The sequence below is a fragment of the Opisthocomus hoazin genome, chromosome 11 (assembly GCF_030867145.1).
Source record: "Opisthocomus hoazin isolate bOpiHoa1 chromosome 11, bOpiHoa1.hap1, whole genome shotgun sequence".
In the NCBI taxonomy this organism is placed as follows: Eukaryota; Metazoa; Chordata; class Aves; order Opisthocomiformes; family Opisthocomidae; genus Opisthocomus; species Opisthocomus hoazin.
This window is the reverse complement of record NC_134424.1, coordinates 13,772,524-13,793,052: the sequence shown is the minus strand read 5'-3', so window position 1 is coordinate 13,793,052 and position 20,529 is coordinate 13,772,524. Positions and strand designations below refer to the sequence as shown.

At 48.5% G+C, this 20,529-nt stretch overlaps 1 protein-coding gene across 2 annotated transcripts; it reads right to left on the bottom strand.

Annotated features, from left to right (window-relative positions):
- Positions 1–164: 164 nt before the first annotated feature.
- RAB7A (RAB7A, member RAS oncogene family) lies at positions 165–20,302 on the bottom strand. Of its 2 annotated transcripts, none has more exons than XM_075432879.1 (6): positions 20,179–20,302; positions 4,552–4,612; positions 3,343–3,469; positions 2,351–2,569; positions 1,680–1,808; positions 165–1,512 (listed from the first exon to the last, which is right to left on the bottom strand). In XM_075432879.1, the coding sequence occupies exons 2-6, from the start codon at positions 4,602–4,604 to the stop codon at positions 1,417–1,419; spliced, it is 624 nt and encodes a 207-aa protein (XP_075288994.1). In that variant the 5' UTR covers positions 4,605–4,612; positions 20,179–20,302; the 3' UTR covers positions 165–1,416. The 2 variants fall into 2 exon arrangements, with proteins under 2 accessions (XP_075288994.1, XP_075288995.1); XM_075432880.1 differs by lacking the exon at positions 20,179–20,302 and adding an exon at positions 16,637–16,726.
- Between the last annotated feature and the right edge of the window lie 227 nt (positions 20,303–20,529).

The following is a 20,529-nucleotide window of genomic DNA, read 5'->3' as shown; positions in this document are numbered from 1 at the left end:
AACCCACTCTTGGAAACCACTCTAGAATTGGAAATCTTTATAGTAAGGAGGAAGCACAAACATCCTTCAACTAGAAGGTACTGGCTTGCTAAAATGGTGGCTAGACAGAGGAAAGAAAGCATGTTAGTGAAGGGGGGAAAAAAAAAGAGAGTCAGAAACAGGAGTAAACAAGAAGGTTTGTTCTTGTTAAGTTTATTGGCATCATGTTTGTCTCTTTACATAAGAGCTCAGCCTACGTACTAGAATGTAGACCTCTGGAAAACAGGTAGAAGGGCTCCATTTAAGCAAGCTACAAACGCAAGAACAAATACCAGGAAGAAAGGAAGAGAGGAAAAGGACTAGATTGCCAAGTTTTTCCATACCAAAAATCCAGATTAGCAGTCAGTAAGAAGAAAGGGAAGATTCATAGTCCAGGTCACTCATTGAGAAACAGCTACCACAGCCCAGGTGGGAGAGGAGCTCCTTCCACAGCAAAGAGCCACTGGGACACCTCAGCTCTGGCTTCTTCTCACACTTGCTCCAGGATGTTAGGAGTTAAGCAGTAGGGCAGGTGAACAAATCAGGTCATTTCATAGCTGTATTTAATTTTAAATCCAATAATCCAGTGTGCATATCAATGCTGTTATGCAAATCTGAGAATTTAGATACAAGGAAGCCAGACAGATTTTCCAGAAGATGAAGCCTTTCTGGCCTCAGAACAAGAAGGCTTACACAGTTCATCTCTACTGTACAGAATACTGCCTCTATCTGGACTCTGTGTTGCTAGCACGCTGCAGTTCACAAGTGTCCTCCTCACTTTCTACACAATCTGTGTTTCAGTACTTGAACATGTAATTCAGGAATTTTACACTAATTTATACATTTTTAATTGGTTGCATATATTAACATGTACTATAAGATTTTTCCTAAAGAAGCATTACATAATACATGGATACTGTAAAAAGATCTGATTAGTTAAAAGTAACAAGCATTAACAGAGATACATACAAAACTCAACCTAGTCGGACTGAGTGCTGAGCTTGCAATGAACTATGGGTAATCAGCCTTTCCAGTTGCAGCCTTCACAGGGGAGAACACCAGACAGTTAAAAATGTATGTAACTTGTTACACAGATTACCTGTAAACAGTTTCTCTCCATTGGACACCTGGAATTAGATTCAGTTCCAAAGATACCTAAGTTTCCATTTTAAACTAAGAGAAAGGTCTGTTACCATGACATGTGATGTGGATGGTGTGGGGACGTGAGCTCTGAGGTGCGGGACTCTCAGATGCTCGTGGGAGATGGGTGGATTTTGGCAGCTGGAGATGGAGATTTTTTTTTAATTTTGTTTTAAACACAGAAGAGGGGCTGTGTGTTTGAAGGCCTAAGTGTGATATTTGTTTGTGAAGGACTGTGCTCAACCCCTCCCTCTCCCCTCAGCAGCTGCAGCTCTCTGCAGAAGCCTTCACTCGGTCATTCTTGTCTAGTTTGATGGGTTCAGGGAATTCATTGTAAAGCTCCACTTCGGTTTCCTAGCGGGAGAGAAGAGAGGAGTTAGTGCCACAGCTCTACAGACAGCTCCCAGCATGCAAGGAGCCATTCTCAGCTGGAGCAGGCTGTTGGAGGGGCCAAGGCTGCCAGCAGCAACCAAGCTTGTCGGGCAGGACCAGCACAGGGCACCCACCAGCCCCCTCCTTACCTGTTTAAGTGCGTTTCGTGCAATTGTCTGGAAAGCTTGTTCCACATTAATGGCCTCCTTGGCACTGGTTTCAAAGTAGGGGATGTTGTTTTTACTGTAGCACCAGGCTTGCGCCCGTTTTGTGGTGACCTGGGTGGACAGAGAGCAGCATCACCACCTCCAGCCATGCAGGAAGGGGGTTTTGTTTCCAGGGCAAAGCCAGAGACCCCTCGTATCTAGCCTGAGCTAAGACAGCAGTTCCGACTTCATCAGAACTACAGCCTTGATACAGAGCACAGCAGACTGCTGCCCACCACCGGCTACACTCGGCCCCAGGGCAAGGAGCACCATGCCCAAGGAAGATGAGACCACAGGACACAGACTGCTTGGGCATCTGCAGAGCAGGGACTTGCTCCCACTGGAGTTTCTCAGCAATTCAGGAGGAGAGTTAGCTCCTCTGCTTGCATCTACCCCGGGAGCTGCTGCAATCCTTCCACCAGTGGGCAGGAGCATGCTGTGCACAGGCATCTGACCCCTCCAGGCAGGAGAAACTCTCCCCCAGTGGCACACCAACAGCCGAGCTGCACTCAGGCACCTCCCACTCCTGTTTCTCACATCACCCTCCCGCGCTCCTACAAGGCCTCCCACTCCAGCAGTTTCCTAAGAGGGGGTTAGCAAGTCCCAGTACTCACTTGTCTGTTTTCTAGGTCAATCTTGTTTCCCAGCACAACAAAAGGAAAGTTCTCAGGATCCCTTGGACTGGCCTGAATGAGGAATTCGTCCCTCCAGCTGTCTAGGGTTTTGAATGTGTTGGGGGCCGTGACATCAAACACCAGCACGCAGCAGTCTGCTCCCCTGTAGAAGGCAACTCCCAGAGACTGAAATCGTTCTTGTCCTGCTGTATCCCATATCTGGAGCAAAAGACAGGGCAGATAAACCAGCTCTACTCTGACATAGTCAGTCCATAATTAGGGCATTCATTTCAAAATTCCTCACCAGGCATCTATAGCCCCCAGGTAGCCTGAGCCGAGCACCTGGAGGCTTGGTAATTTCTGTAGGCACTAAGCATCAAGGACCAGAAACAGCTTTCTAAAGGTAGTTAACTCTTGTGTTCAGCCTCAGCAAGGGACATATCCATGTTCTGGGCAAGCTGGACCCTAAGTTCAGAGTCAGCAGGTGACCTGCCTGCAGTGCTTGGCTGCACTGGGGTACCAGCACAGTCCGAACACTCTGCTCTGATGACTGCAACAGGGCTTTCACTGCCTTGCAGTCAGTCTCACCACGGAGAGATGAAAGCTTCAGATACTAGAGACAGATGCAGTCTGGCAGGTTAACACTATACCTACAGGACTCAGGGCAGCACAAGTAGCTGACCCAACTGAGTCCTTTCCCAGCCCCTTCCTGAACTCTAGGGAAATGCATCTTTCTACCAAGATCTAGATTACTGACAGTACCAAATGCTGGTCTCAGCTGAGCCCACACTGATCTTTGCCTTCCCTTGTTCAGCCCACATACAGATTTGCAGGGAAGCCCAGCAGCACCTATGGCCAAGAGCAGTTCAGTACAAACCAGATTCACACCTAGTACATTGACCCCCACACCACTCTGGACTACACTGGAGCAGACACTTCCACACAAGCGTGGTCTAGGCAGCCAGGCCCCTCGCAGCAGAGTTACTCCTTACCTGCATTGTCACTAGCCTGTCATCCACCATGACCTCTTTTGTCAGGAAGTCTGCGCCTATCGTAGCCTTGTACTGGTTACTGAATTTCTTGTTCACATACTGGTTCATGAGCGATGTCTTTCCCACCCTGTACAGAAAGACAAAAAAGACTTGGTAGGCTGTTTCTACAACAGTGTTTGAATTAGCCATCCTGAACAGAACATCCCTGTGCCCTTTGCCTTCCACCATAGCCTCCTGGCCTTTCAACCAGGGAAAAATGCACTCACCTCTGCAAGCAGGGGCTTTTACAGCAATGGATGCTGAGGCAACATGCTGAGTAAGAGCATTAGCTACCTAATGATACAAAAGATTAGTCTTGAGAAACCTTGTTTCCCCATCAATAATCTGATCCTTGGTAAGGAATATGCATCACTATGATCAGGAGGGCAATTCTGGAAGAAGATGAAGTGCTCCAGAGAAACCCACCAGATGCCTTCAGCCTCTGCAGAGGAGGAGACTGAAGAACAATCTCAGCTGGCAACAGCTCACATACACACCTGCTAGACACCCACAGGCAGAGATCCTCCCCAGAGAGCCAGCTTAGAGGCTCACATGCCCTCCCTGTGGCTGAGAAACACTCCCTGATCAACAGCTTGCTGGGCACAGTGGTATAAATAAGCCTTATGTCACAGGAGTCAGGTTACAGCCTGCACAGCAAGTAGCCTGCAACAGCAGAGCAGGCTCCTTGCTCAACAGCACAGAGCAAAGCCTTTCACTCCAAGGGGCCGGCTCTACCCGGATCAGACAGAAGCTAAGCAGATGGCTCCATATGAACTACGTCTGACAGCGGCAGAGTTTTAAGAAGTCACCTAAGATTGCTTAGTAGTGGTTTTGGGGTGTTCATTATTTATTTTTTTATTTAAGTGAAACGCTCATTTCGATACCGCATGCCCTCCTTGCAGAAAGGCTATCCAGTTCTGCTACTGGAGTAGTCTGCATTTCCCCAGTTTAATATTGTGGCAGGACTTCAAGGTCTTCAACTGTGGGGACACATTTAGGACAGAGGGTGGTGAATAGTTCTTAAAGCTATAAGGTAAACACAACTATCTGGCGCTGTAACATCTCTGCTCCTGGCACTGCTGGTTTCTTACAGTGCATCCAGTCTCCCACTAGTCAAGAGCGCTGCTCCAGTGAGATGCATACTGGCAGCTTAAAAGCTCCTCCACTTACCCAGAGTCTCCAAGGATGATGACTTTCAGTAACACTTTCTTCCTAGAAGTCATCTTTTACACTAGAAAAGAAGAGGAACAATCCCATCAGACACCATTAGCATGTCATTCCTCAAGGCAGACATCAGCAAGTCTGGAGCTGAGAAACCTGACTCCTAGCAAGGAGCCAGCAACCAGCAGGGCCCAGTACTCCTGAAACCAGACTCCTTCAATTCAAGGCTACACTTAAGCACTAACCAGGTGTTTAACCATTTCATCCGCAGGGCCACATCAGACCAGTAGTGGCAACTTAATACCAACAGGTAGATGAACCAAGACTTGTCCTTTACCAAGTCTGCTTTGGACCCCACTTCCAGGCCATTTTGTGGGTACATCAGCCCAGGCCATCTTCCCTTAGCCTCACTTAAAGCAGTGCAGTAAAGTTTATCAACACCCAACACAGTAGTAGCATGTGTAAGAATTAACCTAAGTGAGATGTGAGCAGAGATGCAAGCAGAGATGCCTCTAATGCCACACTCAAGCATTGTTATGCTGTTCAGTAGTTTCCCAACACAAAAAAAAATTGGTCTTCCTCCCCCTTTCAGATTCAGCTTGGAGAAGCGACAGCTTTCTCTAGCAGCTGTGCTTTGTGAAAGTGTTAAGTCCCAAGGATACGCTGTGGTTGAAGCGGTCGCAACATAACCACACAGGCCAGATGAACAGCTGAACTACTTGGCAAACTGCTACCAGACTCCACGGCTGTGCTGAGAGTGTATGAAGCTAACTACTGCCACCTCACCTTCGGTGGAAGGGCACGTAAGGCTACAGCGACAAACCTCAACACTCAGTCTGTTGGTCTGTTAGACGAGTTGTTTGTTCAGTTGCATCCTGCTATGACTCCAGTCCACTTTATAGGCAGGTGGCTCTGAATGGGCCACTAATGGTCCATCCAATTAGCAAGAGTGAGAGTTGAGCTCAGAGATCCACACCCTTACTTGCTCCTCAAGTTCTCCTTCAGATTAGTTAGTGAAGAAGCTGGAAGTGCAACAGCTGCAGCAGGCCTGAGTATGTTTCTGGATGTGCTTTAGCACAGTGAGAACAAATATGAAGTCTTGCTATTAGTGGTTAAACATGTCCTTCCCACCATGAAGCCCTTCTCCCAACCTCCAGTGAAGGGATGGAACAAACCATTCCTAGGTGCTCAGGCTTGATCAGATCACAGACCCTGGTTTGGTACTGACCTGGTCCACAACACAAGGACTCCTTGGCTCCCCTGAGGAGTCCTGCAGGTTCTGTACAGCAAAATGAGCCAGATGATGATTATCGTTGTGCTACCTGAGTTCAAAGAAACTTGACAACAGGGTTCATGTATTAAACCCTCAGTTACCCTAATACTCCCATCCTGCTACACCACATTCATTGCACCACACAACTCCTACTCTTCAGGAGCTATTCCTCACTTTCACAGCGAAGGAGCCCTTCACTTCTACACCACGGATATATGCATCTTCTGAACAGCTCAGTCCTATGCATCTCCTGGGATATGCAACAATCTAAGCACTAGATAGCCACAACCTACTTCATCCCACTACCACAGGAGGTAACACACTCCAAGCTGTTGGAACCTCTTACTAGATGCAGAGTCCAGTTACAAAAGGTCTTAATCATCTCAAGGTTTGAGTGTTAGAAGACATGCAGTCTTTCAGACTCTGCCATCAGCAAGTGCTGCTGCAGCTGAAGCAGCCCTCCCACTGCTGCTATACATAGTGGTGCACTTACAGCTACACCTGGTTGGACTGCACCCACCTCATGCATCTAGTGATCCATCTAGATGGGAAACACTGTTGAAATAACAGCCAGAGGCTGTTGAGTGAACACCAGTGACAGGCCACCCATAAAGCTCATGCTGTCCTCAGACTAGTCTTAACAGATGCCTGGGAGCCTGCACAGGACAGTCTCTCCAAGTGTAAACACCTCTCCTTTCCAAGGCTGTCTGTGCTGGACTGCATTGCTCAACAGTCCACCTGGCAGCCCAGCTATACTAGCCAAGATACAGCCAGCTGAAAGTTGTCAACAACCACAACATTCAGTCCTGCTGCTGCTCTTGCCAAGATCCACACTCTCATCTCAATAGCCATGGGGAGAGCAGGCCATATAAGCTCCTTCAAGCAGGCTGCACCTCCTGTGTTTTCAAAGCACATGGCACAAGTGACACTTGTGCTAGTCAAGCCAGAGACTTCTGCAGCACAATCAGCCCAGATGGAGCAAGCAGAAAGTAAGCAGAGCTTTGAAACAGCTTAAAGACAGCTGTGTACACTGAACTGTCATGAAAAACATCTGTATAGGTTCAAGTCCAGTGTGAGAGTCACCTGTTTTCCTTAGGACACAGGAAGACAACTCACCCTGAAGTAACTGTGCCAGGACGCAGCAAGTACTGCTTCTATTTTGCTCCGAGAGTTTTCAGTATCGCTTGCCACTGGCTGATGCAGCTTACTCCTTCCTGGTATTTAAAGCAGCTTTGGACAAGCTGGCATTAGTTCTCATGCTCAGGGAGGGATTTGCAGAGCCCTAAATCACAACACTAAATCACTGGATGCTTAGCACCCAAGATCAACACAGCCTGAAGTCCCACTCTGCAGGGAGGGGAACTGCTCTGTCAAGTCTCATTACCTCAGAAGCAGCTCAGCTGAGCAGGCACCTGCAGCCATGGGAAGGAAGTCTGAGTCAGACCTGACACTGCCTTTTTGTCATAGCCGACAGGCTACCTGTCCTGTTAAGGGCCATGACTGCCTCATGAACACCGGTCAGGTGAGACAGCTCCCATCCCAGGTGACACAGCGGATATGAGCCACAGCACAGCAGGAGCTGCCTCAGACTAGTGCTTGAGCCATGAAACAGGGAAGAACTCCAGTCCTGCTGGGGGCCAGCAGTGGCCACTGCCCAGAGCTTCCCAACCCTGTTCTACTAGGCTTGATCAATGCTGCTTTGAAGCCCAGTCAGTTGATGGACTAGGGCCTCTTATTAATCTTCTCATTACAGGTATAAACAGACCAACACTTCACAGAATCACAGATGTTATTCCTTGACCACTACAAGAAGAGACCTTGCCTTTGGAGAGGAGACCACATCACCAGGTCTTGGAGGAAGTGCCAGTGTTTGGTCTCCTGGAGCCTTCCTACAGGAGCAAACCCCTCTACATTTAAGTAGCATGAAGTTGGTCTCTGCAGCACCACTTTGCTACTTCCCTTATCCTTACCATGTTCTGTGTGGCTGAGCAGCTCTCCAACAGCAGCTCCAGCTTTAAAGCAGCTGTTTGTGCTAAACTGACATCTGAGGTCCTAGCGAGATCCTCAGTCTAGACAGATTGAAGACATCACCCTTATCTTAACTGGGGTTTCTTATGAAGCAACCCAAAGACTCAAACTACTCCAAGGACAGGATACCATGCCTCCTCCAATGTTTGCTTCCAGCCACAGTGTCTTTAACAAGCTGAGGTACTGGAAGTAAAAGACACCAGTGCTCTCAAGGTCCTGTAAGCAAAGCTTTTACTGCAGCCTCCTTAGTACCACAAATGATTTTGGAGACTTCAGCTCACACTAAGCCAACAGCAAATATAACATCTTCATGGCAGAGGACACTTCCACACATTGCAGTTCAAATAAGCTCAGAAATACCTCAGCCGATCCTGGTCACAGTGTGCCATTTGCTGTGTCAGTAAAACAAGGTGCAACCAACCAACCCTGTCCAGGTACAGTACTCCAAGATTTGCTTGCCTGAAGTCAGAGGCAATTTACAATTATTCCCTTGTTAACACAGGCTGTTTCTAACATGACATGGTATTGAACAGGTTTATTACTGCCCTGTGTCCCAGAAAGGGAGCCCACACACATGCTCTGACCTACACAGATCTCGTTTCTGGTGAACCTTGCTAGTACAAAACCCAACTAAGGAAGACCAAGAGGAACATAGCTTTAGTTCACAGACAAAGCAGGTTTGAATACCTGAAGGAGTAGCTGGCTCACATGAGCTCTCCAGTCACACCTGCAAGAAACATTAAATTACTGAGCTAAGCTGAGATGTAGGCTGTGCAGGGTTTCCCCCATGCACTTGCAAAGACCAAGCTCAGCTTGAGTTGAGATCTAAACTGTGATGGTGCTGAGCCAGTGGTATCCAAGTCTAAGACTATTTTGCAGCTTGTTTTGCTTTATGATACTTGTATAATTACTCTAGGGCAGCATCCTGTAAGAGTCACATAAGCCCTTAAGATGGCAGTGTACGAGCTCACATAGGGCTCGCATCCAGTCCCAGGAGCATTTCTGAGCAAACACTTCCTTTTTCAGAGATATCATGAAGAAAAACCTGTTTGTTAAGATTTTATCCAAGACATCAGTTCTGTCTAACACTGTGTGAAGTCTCCTGGAGTGAGGTCACCTGCATGACTGCTGAGAACATGGTCTACCAGCACACCCAGCTAGCCCTGCTCAGGAGCCACCAGAATCTTCCCATCAGTCAGGAGACCAGTCAGCATCATTCCTCTTTCTGGCTTAACTGGTGCAAAATGAATGACACATCTGCCTCTAATACAGGAGAAGAGTCCTTCCACTCAGTTTTTAATGCCTATCCCTCTCAGCAAAGGAGTGATTAACAGTATGTTTACCCTCATGAAATTAAGCCTAGTATCGCATGCTCTCTCCCACAGTAGTGTTATTACCTTTGTGAGGCTGGCCTGCTGGAGCAGCAAAGGAGAACCCCTAACATTGATCTGCAAGTGTTGCTGGCTTAGCTGGTCTGAACGGAAGAGTCAAAAACTGTCCTATGAAGCTCTGTAGTGCTACAGCTCCTCGGATGCAAGAGCAGACAAAGCCTACGCCAAATTAATTAGGCTTGCCTTGTTGCTTCAGAGTACATTACAACTGTCCTTTCACTTGCTATATTAAGACAGCTGTTTTAACTCAAAGCAGAAATGGATGGTTAAGGATTCCTTAGAGATGCTCGCATGTGTCAAGTCACAATGCAGGCATTTTAATATTAATTAGGTTGGTACGAGCAAAGAACAGTAGGAGCTTGCATTAATGGCCCACTAGATTTTAGATTAGCTATTCTTTAAGAGAAGTAGGCCTCACGATAGGAACACCCTGTTAAGTTGCTCGTGGACAGTTTTAGTGTGAAAGTAGCTAGCCTTGGGGGGAGGATCTCACCGCCACGGAGGACAACAGCTCCCTAAGCAGCATCATACCTATATCAGTTTTGCAATTGCTGACAGGCTGCTGAAGCAGTCCCTATTGCTGCAGCTTTGCTGTTGAACAGCTCAAGTCACAATCCTAACCAAGAACCAAAGCATATTTATACAGAGGCTAGAACTGGGACATTGGACCAGGAGTTCTCTGCTCCTACATCTATCAGCTTGCCATATACACCTCCTGCTAGAAACCAGCTGAACGCTGAAGCACGACTGTTGGACTGCACCTCTCACCTTGTGTGCTTTGCCAGGGACATTTAACACTATGCTGACAAGGCACAAAGCGGTAGGTTAGCACGCATCAAGTGGAGCTAAACTCACTGCAACACTTACGAATACCTAGTTCTGCTCCCCCATCCCAGCAGGCAGCACAAGAGTAAGTAGCTATGCCAGAAAAAGGCACCTTTGAACCTGAAGCACTGCAGGTCTGTTCCAGGTGCTGTGGCTGATAAGCAGAGCATTCACTTCACAGGACCTTTAGCAAAAGCACCAAACCATGAGAAAGCCAATCTGGATAGACCAGTACTCGATTAGGGGATACCACACACTGCAGTGGGCTCACCACAGTGACCAACTGAGCAGAAGACAGCCACACTTCAACACTGGAAGAACCTTCTGTCCTGAAAAGAGGAAAAGTTGCCTGAAATGCAGCTAAGTGCATTTCCAACACAGAAACACCACCTCTGCTCACTGTTTGTTCACATGGGGGAAGCTGCAAAGCATTAAGTCTCTGTACTACACCAAAGAGCTATTTTTATTGCCCCCCCCCAGTTCTGCATTTCTTCAAGGAAACTGAAGCCTGAAGAATGATTCAGGACCAGCTCAGTCAGACTGAACCAGTTCCTTCCCAGAAGCAGCAAGTTCCCTAGCATGTTTGGCACCCCAGGGGCTTACGCCTGCTTCGACCTCCAGCCACTGAAATGAGAAGCTCACTGGATGTTTATCCTGTTCTTACAGGATCAAGCACACCAACTGACTGGCACGTATCACTTGCCCCATAGTCACATTGTACCCTGCCATGATTTATCAAGCCAAGCTTAGCTGAGACTGAGTAGACACATGAATTTTTTCCAATTCAGCTACCCTAGAAGTGCAAGGCCTCATCCTGAGGAAAAGCAGATAGCCTGCGATTGCCAGTAGTTGATCAGGGTCACAGCTCCCACTTGCAGAGTGCCCAAGTGGTCCAGACACCCTTTGTAGTGAAGCCTCAATCTCCAACTGCAGCAAGAGCTCAAGGGGGAGCTGAACAAGTTTTACCAACACAATTTAGAAACAACAGCTTGGTTCCAACTACCTGGTCACACTGACATTGCTAACAAGGTGCCTGCTAATGCAAAGCTACAAGAGACAGCCTGAGCAATTCAACATGAACACCTACCTGAGACAAGGAGATATCAACCTTTAACATCTCTCACTTGCACTCTCGAGTGACACAACAGCTCACGCGCAGAGCAGAAGCCCTGTCCCTTCAGCTGGGAAAAAGCTGAGCGCTAGCAGAGGACAATCAGCAAGGGCTCCTACTTTCATACAAACATGGCTTAAGAGGTGCCAAGCTGTCTTTAAGGAAAAAACTAGAAATAAGCCTACCTTTGTTTATTGGGGTTTTTTTGTTTGTTTTTTTTTTTTTTTGACTGCTACAGAGCCTGCATATTTTCCTTACCAAACCTGAGTGCTCTACAAATGAACCAAATGCCTAGCATCCTCACACTGAGAAATGCTACAGAAGCACATGAAGTTTTAACAGCAAGTTGAGTCTTGCACTGACAAGAGCTGCACAAGCAGGACAGTACCCTCTTCCACTCCCATGATGGGTCTACTAGTAGTTCAGCTTCCCCAGCTACCTGGAAGATCCCTTCTAGGAAAGACTCACATTTAATGGGGACATGTGCTGGCTTTGTGCCTAAAAACCAAAATGGGAACATCCTGCCATTCAGGTTGAGAACTTGCAAGAACTGCTCTCTGTAAATGGGTTGCTTTTTAGGGCAACGGGCTCCTACAGTCAGAGGTGCTTTAAAGGTGTTTTCAGGCATCACAGATGCACCACAAAGAATCAGTCAAAGTGAAGCCCACACCAAAAGCAGCTGGCAAGGTATTCCTGTGACAGCTTCACAGAATGGTGCACTCTAGCTGCTGCTGTATCAGTAGCATCTCAAAACTGCTTTCCACCTCCTTCCTCCTCACACGTTTATGTTGCTGTTCTAAGCAACACATTCCCTCTCGCTGGTACCCAGCCAAGAGCTCAAGCACAGCTCATCATTCCCCCCTCAGGTGGAACAGTAGGCTGTCTGCTACTTACTGCAGTTTCACCAAGAACAGGCTTCTGTCCAGTTGGTGCCTTTCCCAGCCAGCCCTCCGAGGCAGGAATTACCTCTGCTCAGGGAGCTGGGAGCCTCAGCTACAAATTAATTTTTGATACATTGTGCAAAACATATTGCAAGTTGTCAGGTGTAGTTATGCTGTCCGGCGTCCCCCATCCCCACCTGAGATTTCTAAGCCAAAAGCTTCACCTTCTTGAAGAACAAGCTTTAGATGCTTGCTAGCACACTGACATGGCTCAGATCAAAATAGAATCTTAAAACATGTTTCAGTATCCCAGAGGAATTTGCTTTTTAGACTACAGCTGTCTGCAGTAAGTTTCCATCTCATTTTGAGGGTGGAGTTGCAGCCTCCAGTGCTGGAGGAGCTGCTCTAGGACCAACCAAAGCTCAGGAACCAGCCAGCAGCAGCCAGCTACAGCTCAGCCACACAGCTTTGAGCTCAGTTCATTGGCTGTTTCAATGTAAGCACCAAACCGGTGTGACATGGTGCCAACAGCCAACTGACCTGGTCTGCGAGCTAGGTACCAGATGGAGATGACACCAGGCCCACAAACATACTCTGTTGCATCCTGTTCCTGGATAACATGCTCTTAAGACAGCTCAGTGCTAAACAGAGAGAATGACAGAGCAACAGCAGCTTAGGGAAACGTATAGGAAACCCAGGTGGAAAGCAAAAGCTTTGGAACGGTTGTGAGCAGAATAGGCTCTCCGTGTGATCAAGCAAAGAGCAAGAGCCAGTGCTGGGAAGGCTCTCCTTTCAATTGCAGTAAGGTTTAAGCTTGCCTCAGACACAGGCTCAATCCCCAGCTGGAGGCTCCAGGGCACATCCCTGCTGTGGGCAAGGGCTCAGAGAGCTCCTCCCAAGAGGATACGGCAGTGGCCCATTTGCCAGAGAGTCCAGATGACACAGGGAGGGCAGAAGCCATGCCACTGGTAGGAGCCATGTCTGCAGTGGAATCACAGGACTTGCATGTGAGAAAGGGTCTGTCCTGCCCGAGGTCTCAGCTCAGCTGTGGCTCCGTCAGGGCCTCAAGCGCTGAGATTTGGAGAGCACTGCATTCCTGCGAGGCACTGATGCACATGATCAGTCAGGCTCAAAGCCCAAGTTCTCAAAGCCAAGTTCTCCAGTCCAAGCCTCAGTGATTCACAGCCCTGTTACACCTCCCGGCACTTCTCCAGATCAGAGCTGTTTTATGCCCGCACAATTGTTTAAATACTAAGTGTGGAACCAAACAAGTTTCTTGCTCTAAAGCTGCCATCACGAATTGTGACTCTACACTAGAAAAGTCCTAACTAGGTAGCACTAGCCCCCACCCCCACATCCAGGAAGGCATAAAGCTTAGAAATGGATCTCTACCACTTTAGATATTACAGCACCATGTTCTCTTGAGGAGATATCCTGCTGATCTGACTACAGAGCTTGAATGTGGGAGCAAAACAAGCACGGAAACGCATCTGCTTACAGTACCAAGGCAGATGTGTCTCTGCATGTTTAGTCAGACTACCAGCTTACTTAGGAGCAGTGGGAAAGGTCTGGAGGTCATTTCTAGCTGTCTGCAGGAACACTACTTCGCCCAGACTGCTGCTTAGCCCAAGATTATAGCAGCACATGCAGGCTCTTCCAGGTGATAAATGCCCTGCGCCAAAGGGAGAGAGGGAAGGGAGTGCAGGAAGCATCCCCAGCACCGCAGCCAGCTGGGCTGGACAGCCATCCCAGATGGATCACTTAGCTCCTTAGTAACCTGAGGATGATCACCATCATCTCCACAGCAGGCAGCAAGTATCTGGAGACTGCAGCTGCGCGCAGGAGTGCGGCAGGGCCCTTTTAGAGCTGACACCACACAGTATCAACATAGAGATTCCCAGACAGAAAGCCATGGCTGCTACCATGAAGTGGTAGTCTTCAGGTTATAGGAAGACAACTCTGAGAAAGCCATACGCAGAAGCTTCACTGGATGTCTCCAGTCATGAAGTTTTAGTACACCAGTTCCTCCAGCAGCTGAAGGGCCCTTATACCACAGGACATCTTTCTGCCAGGAATGGGGCCTAACAGAGCCCTAACAAGCCAACAGCAAGTGTTTGAAGATCTTCAGCTACCCTTCTTCTGGAGGTTCCAGTTACAATGTCATTCACAAATCAGTATTACTGTGCATCTAAATGCCAGGAAGCAGTTCCCCTGTAAATCCTACAGGATTTTAGGTAGTTGCCAGCTGATTTTCCCCAAGGATCAAGGTGTTACAAGAACAGGCATGCTTGCTTTAACACCCCTCCCCCTTTATCAGAGCAAGCTCAACTTCCCCTATTCTGCCCTGGGGGAGACAATCTCAGGATGTGGGAGGAGAGTTGAGCACATTGCTGGCTGCTGGGAGACACTAGGCAACCAGCCATGTGTCTTGACTAAGGACCTTGCCTACGCAAAGCATTTCAGCTGTACCAGTATAGCTTCCATGTTGCCATGCCTCTACCAGAACAGTCTCCTTGGTGGAGAGCTGCCAAAGCAAGCAAGACAAGTCTTAATGAGACTAACTGGAGCATAGCTATAATGCCCATACAGCCTGGCTTATACAGCCTTGTCTGTCAGCCTTCTGGCACACAGCCACCCAACCAGCAGAGACAACCAACAGTTCCAGTAGCCCCTATATGAATACCAACAGCCCAGCACGGTTCTCACGTCAGGCCATCTCACTGAACACGATTCCCCCATTACTTTAAATACATCAAGCACAGCGCCAGGGGCAGCTGCGTTTTAATCTTCATGTCCAGAAGATAAGGCTGACCAATTCAAAATATTGCATTAGGCAGGCCACCAAGAAACAGTAAGTTATTACACCTTTACTGTATCTGACAGTATTTTTCAAGTACTCCAGTTTTGTCTACAGCTTCCTAAGGTTTCACACATTCCTGTCATACTTTCACTTTTAGAATCACAAATAAGAGGTGTTTGATAACCTTTGCAGTGGTAAGCAAAGTATGGATCTTAGACCTTGTCAGCAGTAAACAAGCCTTGTTTATCTACTCCTGGCTGTTAGCTTCCACCAGTTCCTAGAGGCTGGCAGGAAACAAGTGACTGAAGGCAGACTCTGACTAAGGTTCAGTCCTTCAAGTCAAATACTGGCCCTCAGGAGGCCTGCCGGACCTCGTAGCTTACACCCGAGATGCAGATCTGAGAGCAAATATTGTCTCTCCTTCAGCATCAGGAGCTTGATAGAAGCGATAGGACAAATACTGATGGAAGATCCTATTGTCAGACAAGTAGATGTAAAGAATTACAAGACCAACACTAATGGCAAAAACCTTAGTCCTGTACATCTGTTCCAGGAGGTCCTGTTCTCAGCAACGAGTCTTCTAGAGAGAAGGCTTCCTCTAGGGATAGGTTGCAATCGAAGAACTAAACCTGGATCTGCGAGCAGAATTCCTGACACTACACACACTCAATACCTCTTACTACGCTAATGTAGTTTGCAGAGCAGGAAGGACAAGTATTTCAGTCCTAGGATGGGAGTGTAACAGGTAGCTTGCCATAACAGCTGAGTCAGTGCCTAGCAAGGAATTCCTACTGTTGACATTTAGTTTCAGATTCCTATTTCAGATTCCTACTTCATACCCTCATACCTCTTGCAATGATCCTGCATCAATATTTTACCAGCTCAGCTATTCTCTCCATGAAGCTCCACAAAAGACAAAAAAAAATTCTCACTGAGGTAACTTGCACAGTGAGATTGAGAGCAGTGCTGGTAAGCTACATCTTCTCATTAAGGGGGGGGAGATCAGGCCCAAGCATGCCTCAGTTACAGCCATCTCACTGCTCATGCCTGAGATGCTGTTACCACTGTGCCAGTTCGGACTTCAGATATCATTATCCATGTCTGGGAGTCAAGAGGAAGAGAGCTACAAGGCCAAGTGACTCAGCCCACTTGAGGGAGACAAGCACTGAGCACGTTACTTTGAAGAGGATGCTACTTCCCAGCTGGAGAGAGATCAGGGGTTCAGCACAGACTCATTAGATACACTGGCAGCTGCAGCAACCAAGGCCCAGGTGCTCCAGCCAGCTAGCCTCTGAAGGCAGTTCCAGCTGCCTGCCTTCACTTTTGTCCATGACTTCACTAGTCCAGCTTGTCTGCCAGGTGACCAAAGTTATAGTGTAACAGTGATATAGGACAGACTCCAGAAAAAATATTGTTTTCTTAATTGACAATATAAAGATCTACCCAATTTCATTTAGTAATTTCTGCTTGAAACTCATGCAAGTACAGTTAGGTACAATTAGTCACCTTAAGCTGGCATTTTAAGTAGTTATGGAGAGGCAATAGCAAGTCACTCAGTACATCAAGTGCCTTTAAATTATACCAATGGGAATCTGTGCCACAAGTTTACACTCCAATCCCACCTGAAAGGCAGCGCATCCCTCCTGAAGTTTTACTGCCCTGTGAAAACAGCCATGGCCTCAAGAATAGGTTTCCATGCAAGAGAAGTCAAGGCTATTTGAGATGACCTGTAAGTCACCACACTCCAGTGGCCCTGACAAGCTTGCTTCCCTCCCCGTCACTGACCGTGAGTTAGCAGCAGCAGTGTTGACACAGCTTCCCCCATGGACGGAGCGCTCATTGCTGGCACTGGAGAGGAGGAGCAGTCTCGCAGGAACAGCGCTAACAGCAACAATGACATCACCACGGCAGATCTCCACCAAGCAGAAAATGCAGCAGCACACCGGGTTCGAGCACTGCATCCCCGCGAACAGTCCTACAGCAACAAGCACACTGGAAGCCAGAGAGCCACCATGTGATAGAGGGGTATCCCCTCACTGCCTGCTATTTCTGAACAGCACATGTGGAGTCACTGACCTTGGACACTCATTTAGAAGTTTTATTCAAGGTGCATTTAAAGGGAAATATGCTCTTCAATAGAGCACCTAATTGCAGAACTGAAAATGGTATATCCACTGTTGTCATTCAATTAATTACCCATACCTAATTCAGTTTTGAGATGCACAGCTCATGTTTGGAGCATCACTGCAGAAAGTGACCCCTTTATCCTCACAATCTACTGTCACAACTTAACTATGTCTGAAGGCAGACTGTTATACAGCAGCTACAAGGGATCATTTTAGGAAGCTGCAGAGGGAAGCCAGCTGAACTCCAACTCACCAGGCAATTAAACTGCAATTAGCAAAACAATGCTATGCAAGGACAAAATACTTCAACACCTGAAGGATGCAGGATTGCTGTCAAACAAGCAGCATGCAAGCATGCTAGTGCCCAGCCAAGTTCAGCATTTAGGTAAGGTCTATGTGGACCCCCTTCCACCAAGCCAACAAGCTCTAAATTACTCCACAGTTCTGCAAGGGAATCTTAGTCCATCAGGCCCTAGTTACAAGGGCTTAAGAACAGTTCAGGTCATAGCCAAAGAGAAGCCCAGAAGACATTAGGGAACACTGGGAGCATGCAAGGTAAGGGTTCTCTACTTGTTTATCAAATGCTCAGTTTACTTCAATTACTAAAAAAACGCTATATTATAACAGCGGGGACAGCTACCAGTAAGCATCTGTGAGCCCACACATCCACCAGTTTTAGAGAATGCAAATAAGCAAGTGCCCTATTCCATAGCCCTTATTCCCAAGCCAGAGCTTGCCAGACACCTATCTCACAATGCAGCATTTAAAAATGCACCCTAATCAAGCACAAGCAATTTTGTTTACAGCCAAATGTTAAGTTCTGCATAAACTAGTCTCATTTTCACAGAGAAGTCAGACCAAAATCTTATACATGTTAGAGACAAAGCTATTTATAGTTTTGCACAGATGGTTTGATTGTAATTGTCATGTTTCCTCAAGGACAAGCTTTGCCAGAGATTTGCTCTGACAGGTAATTCACATCACCTTCCAACACAAGAGTCTTCAAACAGGACCTTTAAGAAGGTGCTGCAGAAATTGAATCTGTTAGCCCTTTTGCCCTCAGGCAATCATTCTGGGTAGTAAACGAAGCAAAGTGGTATCTTCCCTAGGTGATTTCAGAGGAGAGCCTACAGCAGAGCATGTATACTTAACTGAAATTGGAAAATATTCATCAATGCTGTAACACGTCTGTGCTAGTGCTTGATTCACTGGCTTTGGCAGGAGGGCAAGGATACCTGTAGTGTAGTCTCTGCAACACAGTTACTCCAGTTCTTAACTTGGCACCTTTGCCTTTTAAGGTACAACTCTTAGCGTGCCATGTTGAACTATTAGTAGGGTATCTGAGGACACGGACCACTGCATGACACCACAGGGAAGAGGAAAGTGTAATGTAGCTACTGCCTCACATCTTATTGGTTATATTTCTCAATGAAGGTTACAAGAGCAAGAAACAGCTATTAGATTTTAACAGTTTTCTTTACTGAGGGGTCAGATTAACCCCATCTTACAGCTTTTGTACACCAGAAGTAGAGCATTAACATAACAGCACAAGAAAAAAAAAAGGGGCAGCACTTGAAAGTAACAGTATTAGAGCTGCTTTGGATTCTGAGGGCTCAGGCCAGGCATGGTGGGTCTACTCATTAGTTCATGGAGGGCAAGTCATGTGTTCAGTCAGCTGTTGGAAGTCACAAGGGGGAGGGGGGAAAAAAGAGGCAAGTATACTTGTTCTTCCTGAATAAGCACAGCAACGAAGCCCTGATTATTTAACAGGGAATATTCAAATGACTCCACCCACTTTAACCTCAAACACAGCTACTGAGAGAACAGGGTACGTTGGCTCCGGTAGCCTGGCTCCACTGGAAGCACAGCAAGGCTGCAGCTGCTGTCGTAGACTACTGGTACCACCATAGCCCACAAACATGGCAGAGCCGTAAGTAAGCCTTTAAATCACGGCCAGCCAAACGCTGTGGCACAGCTGCTTATATACCATTCCCTTAAAATGAGAACTCTCTGCTTCCCCAGCCCCGATTCCCACACAGAAATGCAGAGTGCTGGGCACAGGCCACAGCTGGCCAGCCAGTGGCAAGCACTGGAAGCTTTAAAGCTTCCATACTGGCAACTGTCAGACAAAGAACAGCTTGCTTACAGTTGGGAGAACTTTGTTCTGTCATGAGTTCTCAGTTTACACACTAAAAACCTCATACAGAGATATCACAAGAGCTCTGCTTATCAGCAAGTATTTATGGTTTTCAGGGAGATCATACTGAGAACTCCAGCTTTGACTCAAAGGGTTTGGAGTTACACACTCATTTTGATGCTGAGGTTACCCATCTTACTCCAGATGGAGACAATGTTTTTACAGCTGTTTCACTACTAAAATAATCTATTTACAGGGAACACAGCACAGTTGTCTTAATTCCAACAATTAGGTATTTCCATATTTATTAGTCTACATATACCTGGAGACTAATAACATATCTATCATTTAATTTACCTTATTATACACTCAGAGTCAAAAGCACTTCCAACATCCACTCTAACACTTCGTGGAACTGACTCAGGCTTTACACACGCCGAGAGCGACTTTCGCAATAACTGCCAGGCTCCTCAGCCGCCTGTTTTGTTGCGCTAATTGCTCCCAGGGCAGCCTGCCCGTCTTACAAGCGATACCCCCCGACCACCCGGCGCCGCGTTTCACCGCCCCAGAGCCCCTCTCCGCGGACGCCGCAGCAGCGGCACCCGGCACAGACAATACGCTCCGCGCCCCGGCAGGCGCCAGCCGGGCCTCTGCACACCCCTCCGGAGAGGCGGCTCCCGCAACAGCCGCGAGAAAGCCTTGCGGGCCCCCCCCCTCCCGCGGCGACCCCACTCTATTGTTCTAGGGGCAGCGGCGGGCCGGGCCCGGCGGGGCTGCGGGGAGCTCAGCCGCCCGACCCCGCCACGGGGGCGGGCAACCGCCGCCCCTGCCCGGCACGCCAGGCCCCGGCGGCAGAGCTCGCCCGAAGAGCACGAAGGCAGCGCCGCCCTCGCCGCCCCCCCGCCGAGCGGGCCCCGGCCTCCTCCTCTCCCCCCCCCCCAACTCCCCCCCGGCAGCAGGGAGGGGCCCCGCCCGGAGGCTCCCGCGGCCGGCGTGGAGCCGTCACCCTCTCGCCCCCCGCCGTGAGACGACGACGCCGCCGACGTCGCCCCGCCCGGCCTCACCTGGTGCGTGTGCCGCGGCGCCCGCCCGAGACTCGCTGCCGCCCCCCACTCGCCTCGGTCGGCTTTAATGGGCCCAACCGCCTCCCCGCTTTCACTTCCGCCTCCCTCCGACAACTTCCGGTCACGGGGCCCGCCCGCTGTCCCTGACGTCAGCACGCCGCCCGGCAGCCGGCGGGGGGGGGGGGGTAGGAATACGGGAGAGGTGCCGCGGGAGTCACGTGACCGCGGGCTCCCGGCCGCCATCTTGGGTGGCCGAGGCCGTGGTGGGGCCGCGCCCCGCACCGGCTGTGGGGCCCGGCGGCCTCCCGCTGCAACCGGGAGTTTCTGCGGGACCGGGGCCCGGCCGAGCGC

Coding starts and splice junctions, on each gene's coding strand:
- RAB7A (XM_075432879.1), bottom strand. CDS start 4,604: ATGACTTCTAGGAAGAAAGTGTTACTGAAAGTCATCATCCTTGGAGAC. Junction 3,470..4,551: donor ATCATCCTTGGAGACTCTGG/GTAAGTGGAGGA, acceptor CTTTCTGTACAG/GGTGGGAAAGACATCGCTCA. Junction 1,809..2,350: donor TTGACCTAGAAAACAGACAA/GTGAGTACTGGG, acceptor CTGTCCACCCAG/GTCACCACAAAACGGGCGCA.